Source organism: Pleurodeles waltl, chromosome 6 (genome assembly GCF_031143425.1).
Source record: "Pleurodeles waltl isolate 20211129_DDA chromosome 6, aPleWal1.hap1.20221129, whole genome shotgun sequence".
Lineage (NCBI taxonomy): Eukaryota > Metazoa > Chordata > Amphibia > Caudata > Salamandridae > Pleurodeles > Pleurodeles waltl.
Window position 1 is genome coordinate 492,450,244 of NC_090445.1, and position 26,877 is coordinate 492,477,120.

The window sequence follows — 26,877 nt, forward strand, 5'->3', positions numbered from 1 at the left end:
CTTTTTGACCTGTTTAAGGAATCTAAGAGGACCGCCCTGAAGCCTCAATCATTCCTTGTGTCCTTAGAGGACTGCCTTGCTGCTTGAGGCCTGCTTTACTGCTTGCAACCAGGACTGCCAGAGTGACTCAAAGGACTAGTTGGGTGGCCTCCTGATCACAAAATCACAGAGGCAGAAAAGGCTTCAAATATTTTTAAACTGAATCTGGACCCAGCTTGAGTGAGTCCTGACCCTCCAAGTGGTGCCCTTCCAGTCCGGCACCCTTGGAAGTGGGGCTAAAGATTCTGTAGCAGCCTAACTGCAGATTTCATCAAATCGGGAGAAAGGAGTGAGAAGCCCCCCGAAGCAACACCGTGCAGACCCCACACCAAGAACATAAAGTACAATCCAAAGCAGGCCAAACTTGATCCTGTGCCCAGCCTGTGCTCCAGCACGTTGTGGTAATATCTCAACATTCTCATTAGAATGTGTAATGTTTGGTGAGGTGGTTTGTGAGGGTTCCATGTATTGGCAGCTGTCCTGAGGCTGCCAAGGGTTCTGGCAATGCTAAGTAAACCTCTTCAACTTTCAACAGTCTCCTTACTCTTGTCAAGTGAGACAACCACAATTTTGGTGATGACTATTTCCACAATCCTAGAGCCCACGACGGCAATTCTATGGTGTCAGCTGACAGGAAAGCAGGCCAGTGTGCATGATGGAAATCCAGTGGTGACATCCTACATAAGATAGGCAATGTGCAGAGTGTTACTGAAATGTAAAAACAAAACTTTAATAGACTTACGCTGAACACTGTGGGCTTTGGGTAAAGTTTTGTCTGTTTCTCCTGAAGCGTCTCGTGCTTAGTGTGATTCCCCTTCATATCCTGCACAAGCATGAGCGCTATCTGGTGTGAGCGTTCTTCTGTTCAGGGTGCACTCAGACCAGCCATCATTTTGGAGTGCTGCATTATGTAACTGAAGGAGGGTTCTTCTGCTCATGGTGTACTCAGACCAGCTGTCATTTTGGAGCACGCCGTTACGTCAGTGAAGCAAATCTATGGAGAGTTTGTTAACATACACAACCTATTGTTGGACAGGGTTCTTCAGAGGTGGCTAGACTAAGCGTACTAGCCAGCATTAGATTTGGTTTTCCATTCAAGCTAGGGATTGTGTCTGCAAAACAAAGCTGGTGCCAACATTAAAAAAAAAAGAATCATCATCTTGATTTTTTTACCCACCAGTTGAATGGTGAATTACTTGTTGTTTCTCACTGGTGGGGGAAAAGTGTTGGCAGTGCTCATTCAACTGAAGTTTAACTACTGTGACACGCATACATCTTATGTGTCATATTTTTGAACTGAGTACATTGAAAGGTGATTTCACAACTGTGGCAGGCACACATTTTGAGTGTTATGAATTATGCATCAAAAGTGATATGCACGCTCATGAATCGCGCACTGGTATTTGCAAAGCAGGTTAACAACTGTGACATACACACATGATGACTTCTCAACTGGGGCACTAACAGATTGGTGTGTTACAAACTGTGCATCATCAGTGATACACACCGTCACGGTGTGTGTACTGGTATTTACAATACACAGTCTGTTCAAGCTATGCATCAACTGTGATGCACACACACTTTTGTGTTTTATGCCTATTATACTGCATACAAGGGGATATCACCAGGGTTACACACTAGTTTAGTACTGTGAGAGTGTTTTGTGACACACATGCAGTTTAGCTGTCATCATTGACATTGTTAATTATTTCAACATGGAAGGTTTCTTGAAACACCTTGAGATCTGACAATGCCTTGGAATACATTGTTTAGAGCACTCACAAAGTATAAAGGAGCTATTGGTGAAAACAGGTATTGTCCTGAAAGTAAGAGATTTCAGTTGGAATACAAATTTTGATTTCAAAGGGCAATCTATATATGAACACTTGCCATCACTTGAATTAGGTGGAGATGATACTGATGAATTGCAGTTAGCCAAAAGGACATTAGAAAAACATTTTGATGTTCAAGCTAGTCTTATTGTCAACCGCCACACATTTTTCATGAGAGGATAGCATCAAGATGAGCCTATTGACTGCTATATTGCAGCACTGTGCATTCTTGTAGCTGAGTGTGAGTTCAAGAACTTTACTACACAGCTAATACAGGACCAGATTGTTGTTAGATGGCTAAGAAAGTACAAGAAAAATGGTTGACACTATAGAATCCCGCTTTTTCTGAGACGATCGAGATAGTAAAAACCGTTGAACTATCACAGAAGTCATGTAAAGAACTGACACACAAAGAGCATTGTGGGGCCGTTGAAGTAAAAGAGTCAGGGAATGTCAAGCAGACATTTCAGATCAGCAAAAAGGGGATAAAAAAGAAAGGAAAAACACTAACCCATTTTAAGGCAGAAAAACATTTGCTCTAGGTGTGGTTTTCCAATCATACACCTAATAGGTGTCCATGCCCAGTGATAAACGTCAATTGTAGAATTTGCCAAGGTGTTCAGTCTATAAGGAGATAGTCAATTCAGTTCCACATATGTGGTTTAGTGAAGGGTCAGAAGATGAGTTAAGCTGTGGAAGGGACGTAGTTGTGGTGCTTCAAGGAGGTGAGTCAGATGGCATTGATCCTTATGAGGAGATCACATGCAATGGAAAAGTGCTTAATCTAGTGATTGATTTGGGGTCTAGAATTACCATAATCTCAGATGAGTTGTTCAACGAGAACTGGGGAGATAGAGAGTTATGTCTTCGTGATATGAATCCTGTTTCTTATGATGGGAGGAAGATCGAGTTAACAAGATACTTTGAGTTTTCTTTGGAGTTCAGAGGGGAAAAAAAATAGAAAGGTATATGTGGCAAAGAAAGGGCCCAATATTCTCGGTTGGTATCATCAACGCCTCTTTGGGATGACTCTTACACCAGGAAGGAAAGTGCAGGAAACCATGTTTGCAGAGGAGGAGTCCACTGACATTCCCTCAGTGAAATACAACTTCTGGATAAAGTACCATAAGTCTGTATTTAGAGAGAGATTGGGCAGGATAAAAGGGTTCAAAAATAAGATTTGGGCCCAAAGGGATTCTAGCCCACTAAAACACAGATTACGGAACGTACCAGTCAGCGTGCAAGAGGGCTTATCATATGTGCTCAGGAAAATGTGTGAAGATTATGTGATTGAGCCAGCGAAGTCGTCTTTGTGGCTTTCTCCTTTGGTTATAGCTCGCAAAAAGAATGGGCAGCTAAGGGTATGCATAGATCTCAGGAGTTTGAATAAAGTGATTTTGGTCGATTCATATCCTCTTCCCAGAATAAATGATAGAGTCACAATAATGGCGTGTACTAGAGTTTTTAGTAAAATTATTCTGGCATCTGCATATCATCAGGTGAAGTTGGACCCTTTAGCTAGATATCTGACTGGTTTTGTTTTACCTGTGGGCACCTTCCAATTAAAGAGGATGCCGTTTAGACTATCGTCCATGTCATCGGTCTTCCAACAGATTATGGAGGATGTCTTGAAAGGAGTTGTCACTTTTGAAGATGACATTTTAGTCACTGGAAAGAATACAGAAGAACATGATAAAACCATGAATGAACTATTGAAAAAGTTGGAGGTTGCAGGGATAGTGGCTAACATGAAAAAATGTGAGCTCCAAAAAACATCATAGAGTGGTTGGGGCATGTCATCCATGAGAAAATGGTTCAACTAGGACCAGGTCTGGTTGAGGTTATAGTCAATGCTCCCATCCTAGATACATGAGAACAGGTTGCATCCTTTTCAAGAGTGTGTGAATTTTATGCAAAAGTCATCAAGATGTTTGCTGCTAAGACATCCATTCCATGTGAGCTGTTGAAAAAAGGGAAAAAATGTTGTGTGACAAAAAGTGTCAGAATTAATTTGAGGCATTGAAAAATGATATTGTTTCAGTGGATTTATCAGCACCTTTTGATCCTTTTAAGGAGTGTACTATCACGGTGCATAACAGAGATTTGGGTACTGCCCTTTCTCATATGAGGGAGGGATTTTAACAAACTACAGGGTTTGCATCAAGGACCTTGAGAGAGAATGAGAACATTATTCTGTCATAGAAAAGTAACTTTTTGCTTGCTGATGAGCCATTACATATTTTAAATGCTATGTCTAAGTAAGGAAGTTCACACTGAAAACAGATCATAAGCTATTAGTTAACATCTTGAATGGTAATGTTATAAATTACTAAACCCACAGAATAGCAAGATTGAGTTAAAAATTACTACAGTACAATTTGCATATTAAACATGTGTCTGGTGGGAAAAATATCAGAGCTGATTATTCAAGTTCAACTGTGCCTGATGTTAACAATGTGTCTGATGAAAATGAAGATGATGATGAATGCTTAAAGGCCACAATTCATGTGTGTACCCAGTGTGGTTTTACAGAGCATGAATGGAATGTAGCATTTTTTGAGGATGATGTCCTAAAGGAGGTATCCAGGTAGGCTACAGGAGAGTGGCCAAAGGTAAAAACAGTTAGCCATAAATATTTAGCCATTTCTTAAAATAGCAGAAGAGTTATCTATTGAAAATGATGGTGTGTTGGTGCAAGGAGAAAAATGTATACCTCCGTGTGGGCTGAGAGAAAGAATAATGATGAGTGCTTGCGAAGGGCATTTAGGTCGGATGTTTACCAAAAGAAAAGTTAGAGCAAGTTATTGGTGGCCAAGCATAGATGATGTCATGATTGAGTTTGTTGAAAGGTGTGTTATTTGTGCCAGCAATGATAAAGGTTTGAAAACTAGTCCCTTTCACTTCCAACCCACTGAAATACCTGAGGGTCCTTGGTCTAAGGTAGCTGTAGATTTTATTGGACCTTTCATTTCTCTTCCATGGAACTTAAGATTTGCCATGGTTGTAGTTGATTACTATAGCAAATGGAGGGAGGTGGGGTTTATGGAAGAACCCAATACAAATGGGGTTATTAGTGTCTTGAAAAAGGTATTTCGAAGGGAAGGTTGTCCCAAAAAGAGTCTGTCAGGCAATGGTGTCCTATTTGTGTCACGATCCATGAAGGATTTCTTAGAAAATTTGTCATTAATCACAGATGGATTGCTCTTTTTCATCCAGAAGCCAATGGGCTTGTGGCAATGATCAACTAAACCTTGATGGATTGTGTACTGGTCCATCCAGAATAAAACTGAGGTGACAGAAGTGGTTGATAGTATGTTATAGGCACATCAGTGAAGCCCAAATTGTACCACTGGTATGAGTCCATTTAAAATTATGAGAGCATCCTCCAGTGTCAAAAATGTGTCCTGAATGGTTGTGAAAGTTTTAAACCAAAACGGACCATGAAAAACAAATTGACAGTATAATTCGGCCAAAAATCAAGGCTTCCCAGGCTAAAATGAAGGGTTGGTTTGATGACAGACTCAATGTGAAAGATGTTTTTCTGAAAGTAAAAGTTGAAGATTGGGTATGAATTAAAGATCCTACATATGTTGGCGAAGGTATGTCCAAGTTTAGGACACAAGTTCAATTGGAGATTGTGTCTGGTAATGTGATCTGGGTGAAAGGGGATGAATGGTGGAACATGGAGACAGTACTGAAAGTGAGTCATCATCCAAAATTGCCTGTGTCTCAGGATGTTCCTCTGAACTGGACCATCATGAAACAGTCTTATGAAAAGGATAATGAATGCAAGATGGTTAGACTCAGAAGTGCAAGGAAGTTTAAGAGACCATTGTGATAACGGGATATACAATACATAGGGGGTGATTTTAACCTTTGCGGACGGCGGAGGCCGTCCGCCAAGGTACCGCCGTGAAATGACCGCACCGCGGTCAAAAGACCGCGGCGGCCATTTAAACATTTCCGCTGGGCCGGCGGGCGCTCTCCGAAAGAGCGCCCGCCGGCCCAGCAGAAATGCCCCTGCAACGAGGACGCCGGCTCAGAATTGAGCCGGCGTAGTTGCAGGGGTGCGACGGGTGCAGTTGCACCCGTCGCGTATTTTAGTGTCTGCAAAGCAGACACTGAAATACTTTGCGGGGCCCTCTTACGGGGGCCCCTGCAGTGCCCATGCCATTGGCATGGGCACTGCAGGGGTCCCCAGGGGCCCTGCGGCACCCCCTACCGCCATCCTGTTCATGGCGGGTTTCCCGCCATGAACAGGATGGCGGTAGGGGGTGTCTGAATCCCCATGGCGGCGGAGCACGCTCCGCCGCCATGGAGGATTCAATGGGGCAGCGGTAAACCGGCGGGAGACCGCCGGTTTACCCTTTCTGACCGCGGCTGAACCGCCGCGGTCAGAATGCCCTCGGGAGCACCGCCAGCCTGTTGGCGGTGCTCCCGTGGTCGGTGACCCTGGCGGTCACCGGCCGCCAGGGTCAGAATGACCCCCATAGTCTCAATGTTTTTTTAGTTTGGCATAATACTGCCTGTAGTGTTTTAGTCAATCTGTGCATTATTGTTCAGATTTGCATAATATTACTTGTACATACTTATTTGTGTTGAAGTCACTATGTGTATAATGCTTGTTCTTTTATGCTTCTTTTACGTTTAGTTTGGTATTTATTAGAAAGACGAGAGATGTTGTGGTAATATATAATGACATGTACATCTATGAGATATCAATGTTCTGGTTAGAATGCGGACTGTTTCTGCAGGTGGTTTGTGAGGGGTCCACGTATCGGTAGTTGTCCTGATGCCGCCGAGGTCTGTGGCAACACTGAGTAAACCACTTCAATCTTCAACATTCTCTGACTCTTATTGACTGAGACTACCACACATGGTCTGCCTCAATTTTTTACTTTGTCCTGGTCCAGGGTGACCAGATTCTCTCCTTAGGTGCTTTCCTCTCTGTGGCACTACTTTTATCTAAATCTTTCAAATTTGCATATCCCTATTTCCTCTGATTGGATTTTTGCCATTGTTTTTATTTAATTTTACTCAATTTTTCTAAAATGGTGTGGGATTTTCCATGTGCTATATATTCCGTTGACCATTGATTTTATTATTTCAGATAGTTAAAACCATAATAATTGTGCGGCTTGCATTATAAAATACATTACACTGTAATTCAAACTTCTTTACAAAAAAAACATTTTAGAGCAGGGTGTGCACAGCAAGTTTACATTTTAACTGTCCACAGACCTCATGAGCTCTAGAGTCCAAAAAGTGTGAGTGCTTGACTATGATGACTCACTCATTACATTGCCTGAAACTTAAAACCAGTCAGAAAATTTCTCTTAAAACTTCTAAAAGTTAAAACCAACCTAATATGCTTAATTTACTTATCCCTCCAGCATCTGAGTAACAGCACTCATCTTTTTAAAGTCTTAAGCGTGAGTCTTAAGGGTGGTTATAGCACACTATGCGCCATAGTAGTACCCTAATGCAGGTACCCAAAGTGTGAGTGCTGTAGCTGTTAATTTGAAGGGATTACAAATTTTACTATTTTAGTAATCCCTCTGTTTTGCTGAAAATTTGTGCGTCACTTTTGCCTCAGTGGTGAGGCCAGAAACCTGATAAACTTGCAGTTAGCTGTGGATCATGTGGATTGAAACAAGCTACTATGGCTGGTCTGCAGGTCCAAACACCTCTGTCATTGAACATTCTCTTAAGAAGCCTCCTTTGAAGGTCTTCCTTAAGGCATTTGCAATGCCTACATTGCTCCGGGCTTGCATTCCTCCATAATGGAAGATTAGCTGAAGTCGGCAGATTGCCCAATCTCATTATCATTAATTGATGTTTCATTAGTGCGAATAGGGTATGGAGAGATATACAGCTGACTCTAGTTTGACATAGTGCCTTATGATCATCCACCCATGAGAGAGGGTGCTGAATTTAGCTTTATCTTGAGAGAATGACAAAACTTTACTAGCCTTATTAGCGCCTCTTATGAATGAGACGTATACAGGTGCTGCCTCCCACAGGTCTTGCAGATGTAGTTGGCTAATGGATGATGGTAGATATTTATTATCAGCTGACTAGCAGTCAGTTTCTAAAGCCAACAAAGGTGCACCATTCAATTTATTGGCTGAGTGGCTAATTTTGTACCAAGTCTTTACCGCCTCAGCTTTTGCTGCTGGTCTTGCCGGACTAACCCCAATTCCAAGCAAAGCTGTGTTGGCGAGGCTGATTGTGTTAATTTGAAAACTCGCCTGAATACCTTAAGCTGAATTTTCTCTATGAGAGACGCTTCGAGTCTGTGCATTGCCACTCTGGCGTAAATAAGTGTAGGGAGCAATCTGGAAGAAATTACAGTTAACTACGGATTAAATGAGGGGCCCTCAAGCAGATTTGCCAAGAGAGAAAAAGCATAAATGAACACTGTTGCTTTTTGAGCTGTAGATTTTCTCTGTTGGCTGAAGGTGCTTGAGTGTCTAGGTTTACTCCCAGGTATTTATAATATAGCACCATTTCCAACAAGACGTTGTTTAAACCCTTCCTAGGTGTGGGAGTCTGCCTGCAACCTAACAGCATTATTTTAGATTTTGACACATTGATTTCTTGTTGGTTGGAGTTAACGTAGTTTGCCAGAATGTTGAAAGATCTTTGAAGGCCAATCTTTGTGCAACTAAGCAGGACCAGGTCATCCGCGTATAGATCTCTCCCAAACGGGGAGGATGAACATTTCACAAGTGCAGGGCCGGGGAGAGATCTAATTAAATAAATGTGGAGCAAGCACACAACCTTGTTTCAAACCAGAGGTTGTAAAACTTTTCCTTGAAAGCCTCGTGCCATCCCCGATTTGTATTCGTACCCATGTGTCAGAGTATAATGAAATTAATGCATTTAAGAGGGGTGCCGGGAGATGCCATTTCTTAAGTTTACTCCAGAGCAACTGTCTGTTCACTCAGTCAAAGGCTGCCTTCAAATCTATAAAGCCGATATATAGCCTTCTATGTCGCCATCTACTCTGCTCTGTAAGAAAGGAAGTTACCAGTATGTTCGTTGTGGTGCCCGTCCCTTTTTCTTAAACCTGTTTGGTTAGGGGAAATGATGTTATGTTTATCAGATCATGCTATTAATTAAGCAAGAAGCAAGGAGGCATATGTTTTGCCTCTGTGTCAAAGAGGGTGATTAACCTATAATTGACACAGCTATCTCTTTCACCACCCTTGAAAATCGGGTTAATTATGGAGCCTCGCAAACTCTCAGGGATTACCCCTTCTAGTCTAACTTCCTGTATAGGGAACTCAGCATATCAGAGCAAAAAACTGCTTCTTCCCTAAAGATGGCTTGTGGAATGCCATTAAGCCCAGGGGCTCCTTCTCAGTGGGTCTTAATGAGGATTTTTTACCTTTTATCAGAGGACAGAGCAAGATCAGCAGCCTCTTCGTTAGACACCAGGGAAAGGGAATTATATCCCCTGCTTGTTGACCGTGATGTTAATGGAATGCTACTTCCGCTAGTTTGGTGCTTTGTTGAAAAAACACAGTCTTAAGATAGTTTGCCCAATCATTTTCAGTAATATTTGAGTTAATAATAAAATTTCCTTAGATGTTTGTATGATTAATATTTTTCCAGAATTTTGGGGGATTTTTCTCTTTTGCAGCGTGCATTATCTTTAACCAAAAGAGGCTCTTTCCCTCAGCTTTTTCCCTTCATATTTGCTTTTTGCATTCCTTTTTAGCATTCTTCAGTTGTTCCCAGAGATGTTGATTGCCTGGACATGCCTTCAAATGTCTTGCCAGTTTCTTTTGAGCTTTCTTAACAGAATTGCATAATTTCAAAAGACGGGCCGAGGTGGTTTGACTAGCCTGTCGAAAAGGCCGCAATAGGGTAAAGGATGAGTACTGTTCGGACATTTTATTTCCAAAGTTTTCCCAGGCTTCCAGTGTATGATCATAAGTCTTGAGGCCCTCCTGCATAATCAACTTGGCAGATGGTGATGCAGCTGCTATTGTATCTGGTGATCAGCGTAGTCTCTTTAAACTTGTTGATTCTGTGGGGCCTACCTGTACAGGAGCGTGATGATGAATGGATGGAGAGGACCCTAAGGTGAGTATTTGACAGGAATGATCACTGATGTACTATATTTTATTTCGAATTGCCATACCAGAGGGATCAAAGGTAATGTGACAAAGGTGTAGTCTATAATAGACTGTGAGTTTGGGCCGTGATATTTATAGCTTGGTGGAGAATTGCATGGAAAGCTTCCATTTGCAGCCCGCAATTTAAGGTATTCCAACTAAGTTAATAACTGTTCTCCCTGCTGGTCACACCGTTTCATATTCAGTGACATCTGTGTTGAAACATTCTAGTAGGAGTTGTCAACACTTAATATTTCATCATCCTCTTGAGCCTTAATTAGATTTCAATTTAAGGCTCCAGTCAAAATATTATCCCAGTCTGGGTGAAGTTGACAATAATTTTTATTGCAACCTGCTTACGGGAAGAGCCAGGATGGATATATGTATTAACCAACAACAATGGTGGTCTATCATTTAAGGACCAGTTACTAAGTTGTATCACTTGGCAGTCTAAGCCCTCTTGCGGAATCTCTTCTATATCCATCTTTAGATCTGAATAAGTAGACTACTAGACCCCCACTGGCCTACCATGCTGCTTGTGTTTGACTGCCTTTATTTGATGGGACGTAAATCCCAACAATGGGAGTTCCAATTGTGACCAGGTTTCCTGGTGGGCGATTATGCCCATATAATGCCAGGCTTTAGGTGGAAGGCCATTTTCCAGTAATGATTTAGCACCTGCTATATTCCAAGATAGAAGCCTTAGAAATGTATGTTCTGGACATGCTTCAAATGGGAGCGCTACTTATGCAACATGTGGTACATTCAAGACCTGAGAAAGCCAACCCCATCAGGAGTCAGCAAATGCTCTTTGGGATTGAAGAATTCTTTGGTTTTCTAAATGAGTGCGAGAAGTACCTTGTGCACCCCTTAAAACGTACATGGTCTGTTTGTCTAATACTGGGGAGACATTATGACTCAAAAGCAGAAACGGGTATTTAACCAACTCCGGTCTACTTATGGTTATCCCCCAGTCCTCAAAGCATGGGGTGAAGGAAAGAATAAGATCTACTACTTATGCCAATTCCCAGATTGTTAAGGTAGCTTCTAATTTGCTGTTACCTGTGGCTGGTTGAAACTCTACTGCGATTAGTTCAGCTGAAGACAGTGTGTTAAGCTCAGGAATTTCTTTTAGTAGCCTCAATATGTTTCCTCTATTAAGAATGTTATGGCTCCCCTGTGAAATGTAGTGTGGTTGGAGCAGTAGTTTGAAATGAGAGCGTTCACAGCTGGAAGGCTGGAATTGCTGCAACATGGAATCTGGGAGAGTCAGCTTTTTTCAGTGTTTTATGGCTTGAAGAGGAGTTAAGACGTGGGACCTCTGTGGGGATCCCCTTGCAAGATTTGCCTGGGGCTAGTTTTAAAGAGCTTAGGTTTGCCTGGGCAGAAGAAACTTTGCACAAAATTGAGTCTTGTGTTGACACTGTGGCTGGCTTAACAGAACTGTGCATCCCAGGCTTCCTGCATTCACTATTAGCAGACTATTTGAAGAGAAGGCATATTATAATTTCTCACTGTTAGCTCTTGAAGTGCAATCATCCGGAGTTAGGGGCCTTTGGCCTGGTATGACCCCAGGGACCAGTGATGTTGTGGTGCTAGTCCTTGCTTTTGTTTGCTGATTAGTAAACTCATCCGGATGGGTGCTCCTAGTTTTTAATTGTATTTGCACATTTTGGCAGCAGCCAGGGGACCAGGGAGAAAGTCTGAGCATTTAACAATTTTTGGTCCTGTTGAAGTCTTGGATTAGTCAAGATCTGCGAGTGAGGTGTATGCTGCCTGACCTTGCAGGAGGATTGTTGCATTGTTTCAGAAGTAACAAAAGTTGTCTTGATAGCTGCTCCTGTGTTTATTTATGTATACTCCATGTACCTCCGGCAGAGAGACTCGAATTTGGGACTGAGCAATTGGTAATTTTTGATCCTGTTGTGAATCTAATTTGCCCGAGATCTGCAAATGTATTGAGATCTGCCTGCTCGTATTGATGGGCTGTTTCCCTGTACCAGAGGTGAATTGAATGATGACATCAGGCGCTGAAGCTAATGAAGATAGTGCTGCTAGATCCGAGACACTAGTGGCCTCTTGTATGCCATCCTCTCTCTCTGCATTCTTTTTGTCAGAATATTTAATGAATATTGGGTATATATTTTTACTTGTTTTGTCCTTGTATTCTGACTGTTTCTTTCTCACTTTTCTTAAACATTTGTATTGCCTCTTTGTTAGTTTCTGAGAAGAAGATGTGTTATTTGCAGGATTTAATGCTTCCAGTGAGATCTCCTTAGAACTTTGCTGAATAGGTGGATTGATCTGATTGGAGAGCGTTTGTGACTCACAAGTTATTTCAGATTGAACTAAATCCCCTTTTGACTTATGGAGAGAATCTATGAGTTGTGGTCAGGTGATAGATTCATGTTTACTGACTGGCTGTATAGACTTTAAAATGTTTGTCAGTATAACTGGGAGAACAGATTTTTTATCAATGATAGGACCGCAGGAATATTGCTGTGACCAGTCTGGGGCCTCACTATTATTGATACTAGAATCTCCATGTTTTGATTGATTCCTGCAATTTGTTCAGCCATTTAATTCATAATGTCAATATGCATATCCAGCCTATCTGACTGGAAATGCAAGACTTCTATAGATGATTGTAAAGTTGCGAGTAAGCTGTCCCAACAATGTGGCGTACTTAGTGTTTGATTGGGTGCTTGGTTGCAATCTTTCGAACTGATTTTATCATTGTGCCACAAGGGGGAAGAAGTTTGCAGGAGATTTTTTGAGCACATCACTTTGAAGTCCTGCCCTACTGGTTGCGGCGTTGAGGGAGGTTGCCCCTGTTGTGTAGCCATTTTAGTTATAGCTCCATGCACGTTATTTCAGCACACTAGGCCTGCCGCTGTGCACTTCAACCTAGATATATTTTATTCAGCTTTGTTTATTATTGTAAAAATAGCCACTTTTGTGGTCTTGTTTTATTTCTCTCTATCTAGCTGTTCTTGCTTAGGCCAGCACTACGTTTTCAAACAAGACATTCTTGTTCACTCTGTGCTTCTTTCAAGGCTGCAGTAAGATAGGTTGCTGCGGAACGTGGTAAACATTTTTTCTCTGGTATTCATAGAAACACACACATCCTTATGTAGGGACATTTTCTAAGAACATCAGTTGTTTTTTATAAAAGCACTTCCCTTTCCCTTACACGTTAGAGGGAGATTCTAGCCAGAGGACCACAACTGTATGCTGATTGCTGAATGCCTTGCTTCAGCTGCATATGCAGACTTGAGGCCTTTGCTTAGTTATGGGTGATGTTGTCTTCTCAGGGGAACTTGAAGGACAGACCTAGAGCCTAACATGCTTTGCTCTATTATAGCCTGGGTAGAAATGAGTTTATTGACTCAAGTGACAATATGGTAGCATTATTGCTATGCTTCCCTCTCCTTGTCACAATTCTAATTCTGTCATGCGGTATCGTCCTGGTTATTGCAGTACATGCTTTATCTAAGATGCAGTCGCTTCATTAAAACCTTATTGAAACATATACTGCCTCTGTTTGTCATTCTGTATGTGAGACTAATGGAACTGAGAGAAATGGATGAGGCCTGAGTATCCACGATTTCCTTGAGAAGTCAATTGTGTCATGCGCTCGGCTGCCCAATCATTCCTACTCTTGGGTAGAGGTGAGGCACCGCTAGTTAGCCGGAACAAAACCCGGATTAGGGCGACAGGGTTAAGACTCAGTCTCCCACACCAAAGGCGATTCTGCCCCTCAAAATCCAGTAGTCTCATTAGAATAATGTGAGCCTACGCAACACCCCTACCGAAGACATAGCCAGTGCACAATCCTTTTTCTCGTACTATGGTGACAAGCAATGCATCACTCTTTCACTTTCACTGTGATTTTGTGCGGCTGATCTTTGAGTCGTGTTAGTTGGAACTGGGCTTCCCGATTGCGTTAGGGCTTGGGGGATTGGGAACCCTCAATATGCATTGTTTTAACTTCTAAGGCCTGAATCACATCAGCATTGCTTGAAATAGAGAGCGAGCAGGACTATGATGCGTCAATATGAAATTCATGCTTAATGGAGATGCTGGCAGATGTTGGATAGTTGTGGGATCTGGAGCAATACCAAGGACTTAGGTCGAGGTGAAGGTATCTTCATTTACAATTGAGGATGACCTATGAACTTGCGCTACTGTTTCTATAGTTTTTTGTAAGATCGAAATTCAAACTTTGGAGTATGGTACTAGGAGTAACGTGATGGTGGGATGTAAGCTCCAATTTAGATACTGATGAATTTCTTTTGTGCCATCTGATTTGCACCACTTGTAGCCACAATGCTGTTCTTTTTAAGTGGGATGATAGGGCGTGGAAGGGCTGAGTCATCATTCGGTGTTGCATATATTACAGCTATTGGGTCTTTCAGGAAAGAGAAAATTGACTTGACTGATTGTGATGAACCAATCCTCGGTGAAGAGAACTCCATCGAGTTGGTAATATTTGATTTTGTTTGCGTTCTAGCTGTTGGTAAGCGCTTTAGGGATGGCTTCGTACCTGCTTTATTTGGTATTGGCTGCCAAGTTTTACCAGATCCCATAATCTTTCTTTGAGCGCTAATAGAGTGCCCTTCATGGTTGTTTAAAAGCTGCACCAACATGCACCCATTTGGGTTTTAAGTTTGTTGTGTGTATCTTGTATATTTCGTGCTTTAGAGTTCCCACTGCCAAGGAAGGTCTTGTCTTCTAAAAACAGGGAGGTGAGGATCAGAAGGGAGGAGCACACCCGACTACAAGCCGCAACAGAACCTAGCCTGGCCGCTTCCGTGGTAACAGGGCTCAACCTACTTATAGGAGGCCTAATGCCTACCGAACCCTACTGAAAGCATCTCAGAACCTTGCTGTTTGTTAGTTCAAGAGTAATGCCAGGAGAAGAAGTGTCTAGTTTGAGATGTTGGTTGCTGAATTTACCACCCCCTGCGCCGCCTCTCCTGCGCTGCCTCTCCTCCCTGGTTAACCCCCTCCTAGCGAGGGAGTGGAGGGGCACGAGCATGCAGTTTGTGATTCAATGCCTTGGAGATTGCTGAGATTGCTGAGGGACATCCTGGTGAATGACTAGTGAGGCTGAGCAAATCTGTGTGTGTGATAAACAAAAATGGAGCAGTCACGGGGCTAAAGCCACACCCTGCGCCTCCTCCTCATACAATCTCCACACTTTCTTGTGGCTTTTTGTGATCTACAGGCTCTATTAGACCCACCAGTGCCAGCACCTGCTGGGCCAACCAGGTCTAACCAGGTCTCCGTGGACGCACTCACCGCATACAATGTGGGTTCCACAGTTCTGTTAGGGTTCTGCTAGCCGAAGCCTGCTAGCCTGCCATACACGCTGTGCCCTCCATGCCTTCTGTGCCACTCCCTCCATCTGCTCCATCCCCTCTGCCTCAGGCACAAACTCAGGGTCCTTCAAGCTCCCTCAAAGCTCCGCTGGTCAGCTCGTTCAGCTCAGAATGAGCTGCGGCTGAAAATGCAGCAAAAGATGGTGAGGACAGTGGTGAGGGTGGTGGTGTGGATGGCGGGGGTAGCGGAGAATAGCAGAGGCATAGCAGAGGGATAGTGGATAGCAGAGGGGTGGGGGTGCTCCAGTGGTCTCCAACAGTCTCCTAGCCCTGGTAGCAGTGGCAGTGGCGACCCATGACCCAGCAGCAGTGAGAGTCAGCAGGCTACTCCACTTTCTCAGCATCCTTCTCAGCATCAAGGTCACTGAAGTCCCAACTCCAACAAGAAGTTTACCTTCCAAACATTCATTTTATTACTATTTGTGAGCTGCTTAAAAACTTTACACATTGTATCTAAGTTAAGCCTGACTGCTTTTGTGACAAACTACCAGAGGTTTAAGCGCAGGTTAATTTAGTGACACGTGTGGTTCACCCTGACAAGGATTGTGGCTATTGCTTTTGAATGGTTCACACATCCGCTCATTCAGTAACCCAGTTTCTCACAGGGCTAAATAGTTAAGCTGAAAAGAAGAGGAGAAAGGGTAGCCTTGCCTAGTGTCTTAAAAAAGTTGGAAGTATTGGAAGTATTCCCATTAACATAGCTCTTAGTTGAAGGTTGGAGGTAAATAATTCTAATCATATTGATGAAATTAGGACCAAAATATCAAGAATGTAACTACTTTAAATAGGAATTGCCACTAGACATTATCAAATGTTTTAACAAATTATTTCTCAGCACCAAGAGCTAATAAGGTAAAGAATGAATATGAATTAGATCTAAATGTCAAAATATGTTAAAAGAGGCTTAAGTAATGATGAACAATCTACATTTATCAAACCCATTAGATGGGGTGAATTAAATAGTATAAAAGTTTAGATAAACTATTAACCAGAACTTGTGCATTGATCGGACGGTCTTGGTTTATTAATATAATTGGCTTGTAATTAGTAACAATAAATGAGTTGTTATCTGGTGTGGGTAATAATACATTTCATGCATCATAAAAGGATCATGCAACAGAAGCATTATGTGCAAATTACATAAAAAGGGAAAGCAGATAAGAAGCTAGTTAAAAAGAAAATGTTGCATAAGATTTAGTTTGGATACTATCAGCATTGGATGCTTCCCTGAATTAAAAGATGAAATATCAGAACGTCTTTCACCCCGGCTTATAGGAGTATCTAATAATTGTTGTCACTTTGAGAATAAAACGGCACTTAACCGGGATTTACAGGGCAGGACAATTTGAGATTGCAAAAAACCTCCCAAAAATTGGCATTAACAAAGATGGTCACTCTCGTACACCCCTTCAAACCACCAATGTACAATGACTTTCACTCATGCCACTGGTAACCAGAGCTTGGTTTATACCAGTAGCCCACACGTGTGTGGCTGCCACCATGACTGGATTAAGACCTGGATTACCTATAGAATAACATTTTGACTGGGTTAGATTTATACCGGTTATCTGCAGTTTTGATATGTTGTTCTAGTCTGGATTGACATTGTTCATCTACAAACTGCAAAAATTCGACCTGACCGAATTAATATTCATGAAATGCAATTGTAGTGTCAAGAAGAATCCAAACTGAGATGGTATAGGATTCCTTAGCTGAAAGTATAGGGGTCTACTTCCCTCTACGACACTAACTTCTCTTGGTAGCATACTAAGGAGAAATGCAAAGTGGGAAAGGGCCCAGCACTGGGGTGGAATGAATTAATTTCTAGAGGAAAATACGGAAAGCAGGAAATAAAAACACCAGATTATTCACAAATGAACACAGAATGCCTAACTCTTTGAAAAAAGAAACAGTGCAATGATGTCCAGAGACTGAAGTATGGAAGTATGACGGTCAAAGAATGATGCATTAGTGATTTGGAAGTGTGGTGCTTTGATCAGAACTAGCCAATTGTGGGATGGGAGCTAACAGCAAGCCCTGGAAAATGTGTCTATATCATCCCTGTATTACCCTGAGTAGGTGCATTGAGTCAAAAAAATAATTTGGGGGAATCAAACTACGGCAATGCCTACAATAAAATTGGATGTATTCCCTGACTGCTGTTTGACAGACTGGTTATAAAAGGATTCATCTGTCGATCTCGCTATAAAAACAGCCTCAGGTTATCAACATAAGGAGGCTTTACACTGAGCCCAAGTGGCGAGTCCAGCCCCTGCAGATGAGTGTCGAATTTATGGGTGGCCTTAAAGTGTAAGCTTTGACTAAAACTTTTTGCATGTTGAAAATTCTTGAACAAACAGCTGTGTCATAATATCTCACAGTGGTTCAAGATCTTGAGCTAAAACTGGAGGTATGCACTTAAACATGACACAAAAGAAATGTCAAATTCAGACGGAAGAATTTGGTCTTTTCAGTTTCCTGTAGAAATGTTAAGTTGAAGAGTCAGTCCTTATGTCACTTACCAGTCACGTTGAGGTGGGTATAATCCATGATATCAAGAAGGTTTATCCTTTCAATGCCGCACCAGTACCAACCAGTGTCTTCTTTTCTTAGGTTCGTCATGGTGACAGTCATCTCCCCAGCTGTTGCTTGATCTTGTATCCTAATGTCACCACTAGGCATTTGTGAAGTGCTACGTAGTATTGTGCAGGATGCGCGGTAGTAACCTTTACACCAATATTTGACATACACTTTGTACGATGGATCATAGTAGCACTTAACACTAATGGATGCGTCCTTAATACCAATGTAGTTCTTCTCCTCGATTGTAAAGCATTCTGTGGATTAAAAAGATGTCGGCATGATTATTTCTAAATCTGAAAGTGAGAGTTCATGTAATGGACTTAAATGTTCCTAAAAGTTTCACACAATGCAGTTTCGGTCAATGGAGAGGTGGAAACCGTGCACAATTATTTTTTCCGCTGTTCCACTGTTCCAGCCCGCCATCCCCATTAAATGTTGATTATACAGCCGCCGGGATCTCAAGGGGGCTGGCGGTCTGTGTTCAGACAGCTAGCATGAACACGGTGGGGATTCCTGCTGTGTTCCTAATGACCCCCTATATCTCTTTTTGATATAGTATATACAGATCCAGCTTCCTAGAGGACTAATCTTTACTTCTCTCTATTTCTACCTGCATCTAATTTACTCTTTCCTCCCTCTGTTTATCTTGCCCTTCTTTCTTCCTCTCTTGGCTCAAACTAGACACTAATCCACCTCCTTGCATTATGCCACTTCATGGTGCCATGATGAGTGCTGGCACCTTGGTCTTGATTGAACTGTACATTCAATGTACTTCCTTTGTTGATGCTCAGTGATGCAGAGAACAATATACATGACACAATAAGTAATAAATTCTGAAGGTGAGAACATTGTTGCCAAATAGTTCTTGGGGATACGCACATTTTCAGAAACATACACAATAAACGCATGCCTTAGAAATTTTTAGCTATTGGGTTTCTGAAAGACTAAGGTATAAATCAATATTTTTTCATATCAAGAAGGCTTGAATTAGCTGAAATTGGTGCAAAACATTTACATTTGATCAGAACAGGAAGCCCCAAAATATTTCTTGCCCGTGGCCCCAAAAATCCTTAAAATGCCCTTAATCCTGCCCTGACTGTCTCATGTTAGAATCATGAGACAATTTGTTTTGAAGGTAGGAGCCTCCTTTTTGAACCTTTTCTCTTCAGGGGAGGGCTGAAAAGTAAAAGATTGTGTGGCAGGACTTACTTTACAAATCAGATATCAGGTTTTTTAAGCCTTTATTATTTAATGTTTTCTTCCAAAAGAGAACAACAAACAGTGTACATGGGCCACAATTAGTAATTTGAATATCAAGTGCAATACAGGTAGAAACCAGAAGACAAGCAATGAAACATACAGTGCACAACATAATGGTAGTACCATAATTAGCGATTAACAGTGTCCCCCAATTCCATTTGCTGGCATCTCTCATCCCGTTTCCCTCTCCCCATATTGAAAAATGACTCCTCTCATTATCACTAGTATCAGACGCACTTTGTGTCCCCAATAAATTGCTCAACTCAGAGCCCCCCCAAGCCTCAAGATCTGCATGCAATTTTTTGTCAGTCCTCACCGGTATGAGGTGTCTCTCCTCATATAGAGACCACTCTGACACATCCAGGACCCACTGAGCACATCAGGCACCCACCACTTCCAATCCACGTGATAGCGACCTGGCACCGGGCCAGCAGCAGGGTCAGCTGCAGGAAGCAATAAGGCATCTTGCATTTTTTGGGTCTGGCAATGTTGCCCAATAAACAGTGTTGTGGTGTCAATTTACACCGCAAGACCATGGCTCTAAGGAATCTGTCCACCATGGCTGTGCAAAAGACCCAACCTCTGTGTAGCTCCAAGCTATGTGCATAAAGTCTGCCTCCAAAGCCTTACAATGAAGGCAGGCCAGGGACTGCCCCCGATCATACCTATGCTACCTCGCAGGGGGTCACATAAGTGCGATGCAGGATAAGTGTATCAAGCAGAAACGAGCATTGCTAGACATCAACTTCAGCAATGCACAAATCCTGTCCCACTCCACATCTGACAGGGGAGCACTCAAATCCCTTTCCCAGGGCTGCCTCACGTGCAGCTGCCCATGTATGTCTTCTGCCTGAAGGGCTTTATCAACCAAGGATACCAGGTGAAGCCCTGAGCCCATCATCAACAATGCTCCCAAAACCACAGACCCTGGTGATGCAGCCTGAAAGAGGACCCAGATCTGATTGACTATCTCTACTACTCCTGCATATTGAAAGAACAGCCCTGCTTCCAGACCATGACCAGACTTGATATTTCAGAATCATATTGATCCCTGTAAGGAAGTCAAAATCCTTTCAATGTTATGCCACAATTGCTCTGCCTCCATGTGAGCCCCCATCACTCCTAGGTAATGGGACTGACCCAATTCCCATTACAACCCGAGGTCTGGGAGCCGCTCTGCAGGTATCCCTGCTACGGCCACCAGTGGAAACAACAATTATGTCACCCTGTTGAGACTGAGACCAGGCACCTCACCAAAGTCTTCTAGAAGCTGCAGCAGTAGCAACAAGGACTCTATTGGAGCCATCAGGTTAAGCAACGTGTCATCTGCAAAAGGGGATATCACATGCTTAGTACATCCCAGCTTGATTCCACATCAATGCATAACCTGCCAGGCCAGTATGGCCAAAGGCTCCACTGCAAGAGCAAACAAGTAGCGGAGATATAGGGCATACCTGCCTAAGCTCAACGTCCTTTCGGACCGAGCAATACTTCCCAACTCTGACCTGCATGCTGGGAACAGTGTACATGGTCTAAGCGCAGCTTATACTAGGTGCACATATCTTTATCCAACTTGTCCCACATCCCAGCAATGCTTCTGCACAGCCACATCTCTTCCTCCTGGGCACCCAGGGGTGGAGCAGCACACCCTTGCAGTGCCCCCAACTCCTGCTCCTTCTGGCGCAGCTTCAGCTGGAGCTGTTTAATTGCTACAATAGTCACACCAAGGCAATGGCCTCTCACAACCAACTTCATTGCCTCCCATTCAATGTGTCGGGATGCAGCCATACCCCTGTTACCATCCAAGTAGTCTGTTAGAGCCTGTGAGATGGACTCCCTGCTTGCTCCATCTGTCAGAATGTCTGCCTGTAGTACCATAATCTAGTCTGTGCTCCCAACCGCAGTAAGGCTGCCACACAGCACACTGAGGAATGATCAGCCAAGAACCATGCCAAATGAGAATCCCCCCTCCAGGCGCTACATCGGCCAGTAAAATCCTATCCAGTCTGCTGTGTGTGTTATGTGTGGGTGAGTAACAGGTGAACCCTGTATCATGTGGCCAGTGGGCTCTTCAGGCATCCCAAAGTCCCAGATTGTCCATCACCTGGTGCAGCTCTTTTATCATCCAAGGTTTTGTGTCAAGTCTAGGGAGCAACCTGTCTGTCTCATCAAACAGGACATAATTGTAGTCCCAATACCACAATTTCTGACCATCCAGACCCCCTGGGTCTTGTAGAAGAACTGAGAACCCTCTTTGATAGGTGCATACAAGTTAACCAGGGAAATAGGCCTCCCATCTAGCTGTCCAGCAGAACTACATATCTTCCCTCTATGTCCACTACCACACATGAAGGCATGAAGGGAGTCCGCAGGACAATCCATAGTAAAACTTCCCTAGCATAGGTTGAATAGGACTTGTGAAACACCTGTCCCTTCCATTTTTTCTGCACTCTCTCAATACCCTCATAACTAAGATGTGCTTCATGGAGGCACGCCAAAAACACCCTGCGGCAACTCAAAATGACAGTACTCTGTTCATTTTGATGTATGTGCTCAACCTCAACCTTCCAGGTCAGTATCTTAAGGCCAACACTCATACATCTACATCTTCCAAGGACAAAATGCTAACCTTGTAGCGCTACATGCACCAATCCAACCATGTACTCATGAAGAAATCCAAATATGACATGATGACTAATGTGAAACAACTATCGCCTCACCTGCACAAACATATTTTTCTACATAAGTCCACCACACACGTGCCAGGACCACAAATATTTACCCTTGTCTATCCAACAGTGATAGATCCCCTTCCCCTCTTTTTTCTGTCAGTACCATCTATGCCACGTTGAACTGAGAATCTGAAGTTCCTGCAGCACTCATTCAGTGGGGCTAGTGCAGCATAACCCCACCCAACCCGGCCAGTACATAGTTTTTCATTATGGATCTGCCCTCATATCTGTGTCCGGTATTGTGCTGACATGTGTGGACTGTGTATCCAAGACGAGGATCTCCAGGGCGGGCACCCGCTTGCCCATCCATTGATCTAGGAATCCACCTACCCCACCATATGTATTATACCATCTGCCTGGATTGTAACCCTCAGTGCACCTGAGAAATGACCCCGAGATCTGTCCCACCTGCAGCGACCCCTCCTATCTCCCCACTCCAGATGCATCTTGGAGCAGCCCCCAGATCCTATGTTCTGGGCAGGAACCTTGACCCACATCTCAAACCAGTCCCAACCCTCCTCAGGGTCCTCAAAGGAGTGCACCTTCTCACTGTCCAAGATCTCGAAGTTGGAAGGATAAAGCAAAATATATTTAAGGTTCATGTTCCGCAACTTCCCTTTTACCTCCAGGAATGATTTGCACTGCTCTTGCACCCTGATGCTGTAGTCAGGCAAGATTGAGTGTTTGTGGAGCCACCTTTTTCCTGGTAGTCCTTCTGATCTAGTGCCTGTCTCTGTTGTTCATGATCTTTGCTATAAAGGCTGGGGGTGGTAGTGAAAGAGGTACCAGTGCGCTTGTTCAGTGACAAATATATTCTGGAGACACTGAGGTTTCAACCACTGCCAGATCCATTGCTCCAAGAACTCTTCCACTGATATTCCTTCCACCTTCTCAAGGAAGCCTAGGATATTAATGTTGGTGCATTGGGAATGACCCTCTGCATACTCCACCTTAGCCTCTAGTTCCCTGGTTACTGTGGTCATTCTGGCCATTTGCTGCATCAGAGCTGCCATCTCCCCTGGGCAAACCCCAGATTATAAAATGAATGGAGTGGCTGACAAGTTCAGGCTCCAGCAAGTATCTGCCAGGGGCTGGACTGACCTGTCCCCAGGTGCCCCTCCTCATGCCAGCTGAGTTGGGGAACCCATAACTCCACTCTACTCACCAGAAAGGGCAACTGCTGCCGCTGGCTAGATGTCCTCTCACCCTACGAGGCTCAGCTGCACTTCGCAGCTTAGTGGCACCCCTTTATTGAGTTAGGTCTCTACAGCCATGGAAGGACCCCTGGCTCCATCCTGTTCATCCTTAGAAGCCCCGTAGAGATCCAACTCACCCATGGGCTTCAGCGTTGCCTCAAGCTCCTGGTGCCCAGCACATGTGATGACAGGGTGGGTCATCTGCCGTCCCACTTCAGTCATCTGGGACAGCAGGGGTCCACAGGTCCTGCTCAGCTCCTCTGGTGGGTAACCACTGCCCCCGGCCGAACCTCCTCTTGGCAGTTGGTGTCCCAGCAGCAACCAAGGCATTCACAACTGCTGCCTGCCAAGAACCCTGCAGCAGGAGGTCTGAAATAGGCCCGACCCACACCACAGAGACCTCACACACCAGGGACAGCCGACAAAGTCCAGCATTGCATTTCCCATGGCATGAATGGCTCCCCCAGGGGCCAGCTCTGCCCGAAAGCTACATGCCTGACTCCTTCACCTCACAAGGGCTGTGAGCACTGTGGGATTACACAGGATTAAACAGGATTACAGACGGCTGGCAGGAGGGGAGGGATTTCACTTCCTGTTGGCCATCTTGCCAGACCATGCCCCCCACAAATTAGATATCAGTTAGTTGTGTGCCTGTTTTATGAGATCGACCAACCTTAAACAATAGGAATGAAGATTATTAAGAAGTAATCAGAGCAATAAAGAGGGGTGTGTTCAATTAGTTTCTAAACAGCTTTAGGGAATTATTAGACACAGCTACGGAGAAAGATATTTGTTTATTTTTAGATATATGGGTGTATAAAATTATACTTTTTTTGGCAAGATGAAGAACTTCACATGAGCAATATTTTTAGTGGTGGTTTGCATTCGTTCTCATGTGCACTCAAATCTTATGTTTGTAGAGCGGTGACAGGCATTTTTAAGGAGAAGAAGTAATCCGTTTTTCCCATTCCAAATATGAAGTAAACAAAGCTCAATAGTGGCCACTTCAGTATTAAGGAAAGTGAAGATCCAAACAACATGGCCACACAGGGACTGGTGTCATTCAGAAAAGACAAAAATACATAATTTAGATGATTTTTTGTCTAAGAATCTCTTCTTCCAATACTGGAATCTGTTTTAAGGAAAAATTACAGCCGCTGCAGGACCACCTCTGAAAATGTTGCTTCATTGGTAATGCTGCCCCTTGGGGAGGAGTAAGGACCATGCTGTTTGGGTCACAGGTAGTGCTGAAATAAATGTCACCTTTAAAGCTCCAGTATGTTTCTGTGGAAACTCTACTGGTCCACATGCATGACACGAAGGCTAGTTCCTGCACAGAAGATGTCCTGCCGACTTATCCTATAAAATAATAATTTTCAGCACTCACTAGCAATCTCTTGGGTGATTTACAACCTTGGTTCTGGTCTTTCATACTTAAATAAAACTAGCATCCATTGTTGCAAAATAATTAACATCAACATCAACAAAGAGATCCGAGGGTTTATTCTCACCATTGCTAGGTTACCCAAAGACAAGCAGTATAGTGACAGTTCAGGTTGACAGTTGACGGCTGAACGCATGGTATGTTCCAAGGTCAGAGGGGTTACAGGTGGAACAAGGAGATGGAAGATACAACAGGGAAGGATATTAGTCGATATAACACTTGGAAGGATAGAAAGCTGGCTGCTGGTGCCGTGCAAAATGATATGAAGATCCTGGATGGGGCGAAACTGGCCTTCTTGCACTACTGGATATGCTTGCAGCTTGTGACGTTCACAGGGCTCATGCCTGTTGCATAGATTGTTTGAGATATTTGTAGGTACTCCAAGTGAGTCTTCTGAGCCCCGGATTGGGCTTTCAAACATAAACTCACGTCCAAGTTAGGAATTGGATTAAATCAAATAGGCATAGATTGACAGAATGATGTGGCGTCAGCGATATTGCTGTGTGACTTGTATTGAAAGCTAGCTACATGAACCCCGATTTACCAAGTTTTAAATGTGATGATTTTGGCATCAAATCTGCATACACACTGAAAACCCTAAGTGTGTTCTTTGATTCCTCTATGTGAATGTTCAGCTGATTCTAGTTCCAATTGCATAGGACAATTGTTAGAGCAAAATTGGACTACTTTAATGCTTTGTATGCTGATATAGAAAAGGGTTTTATGCATAAGCTTCCACTAGACTAGAAGCAGGCAGCATACATTGAGACACAAACTCCCTGATTCTCCTAAAAATCTCAGTTGTGAGAAACAGCTGCATTAGATGTCTTGTTTTCCCAAAGACCACATTTAAAAACTATGTTACGCATTGAGCTGTACGTCGTTCTGCCCTGCTTTCTTTAGATTCTAAATCTCTGTGCCCGTAAGTGGAGTTAGACAAAGCCTTATGTTAGTTCCAAGGTTCACTAGGTTCAACACTACGGGTCAAGCCTTTGTTGTTTATGGAACTAGGCTACAGAGAAGGCTGCTGTGTGAACTAGGGATATCATTAAATTATTTTTAAAATATTCATGTTCAAGTTAAACAAACCTTTTATTTTGATATGTACTTTAATGTGCAGAGATATCTGCCATAAGTCCATATTGTAAAGAATAGGGAAAATTCTATCTATCTATCTATCTATCTATCTATCTATCTATCTATCTATCTATCTATCTATCTATATATATATACACATATATATATATATATATATATAGAGAGAGAGAGAGATATGGATGTTTAACTAAAAAATAAAACATAAAAATATGTTTGTATTACTTTTATTGTAAATTAATGTATATATTCATTTCAAATGTAGAACAAAGAGGTTGGAAAAATGCTACAGCACTATTAACCTAATTTTGAAATAAATCTTTATTTAATGGAAATAAAGTAAATTCAACTACAATTATTTTTCAATCAATCAATCAGGAATTTGTAAAGCGCACTAATCACCTGTGAGGGTTTTTTCACCGTCTCATTTTTCAGAATTTTAAATTAAAAAATAAATTTGCACCTAAAGAATAATAATAATGCATTATTAATTGATAAAAGTGATTTGGAGGAATAATTAAAATGAATTTAGTTATATTTTCATAAAAGGTTTTGTTGCATTACTCTTTCAATTCAAATAAGGAGTTCAAATCTTTCCTAATTAAAATAAATGTACTATTTTAAATAATGTTTACCATTAAAATGCATCTATTCATATTTTAACTGTTTTAAATTATTTAATTTAACTTAACACTACTTCCTTAGGGTTTTTTTTTTTACTAGCAGCTTTATTCGTATTTTGTGAATAACTAAAAAGTATTAGGTTTACTCAAAAGTGTAAAGTACTCAAAAGAGTAAATTACCTTTGTAAATAAGGTGCTGTGTGGAAATGTAGCTCAGTAACACAGGAACAGGGACTAACATACAAAACTTCATGTGAGTTTGCAGTGCTCAGTGCAGCTTTGAGTGCTATTCTCCATTCTGAGCAGTACTCAAGTTGTGTGTTATTCACCATTCCTGAATGCAAAAACAGCTTTTTTGTGCTCTTTGCTCCCACCATATACATAAGGTTTCTCCAGCTGCTCATTGTGGGAGCCAACAATCTCAATTTACTCCCATACCATAATAAGGGCCACTCGAATTATGCGATTGTGAGCCCCTCCATTTTTTGCATAATTATGGATTTGCCTTATTTGCCACAAATTGTAACATCTGCTGCATAATCTGCAGATTTTATCCCCAAAAA

The 26,877-nt window shown here is 42.6% G+C and overlaps 1 protein-coding gene across 1 annotated transcript in view; it reads right to left on the reverse strand.

The window, feature by feature from the left end:
* The window catches only part of LOC138299930 (CMRF35-like molecule 1), a 141,611-nt gene that overhangs the window by 112,730 nt on the left and 2,004 nt on the right, over positions 1-26,877 (reverse strand). The window contains exon 2 of the mRNA XM_069238651.1: positions 17,904-18,218. Within this exon, the coding sequence (XP_069094752.1) occupies positions 17,904-18,218 (315 nt within the window). The remainder of the gene's footprint in view (positions 1-17,903; positions 18,219-26,877) is intronic.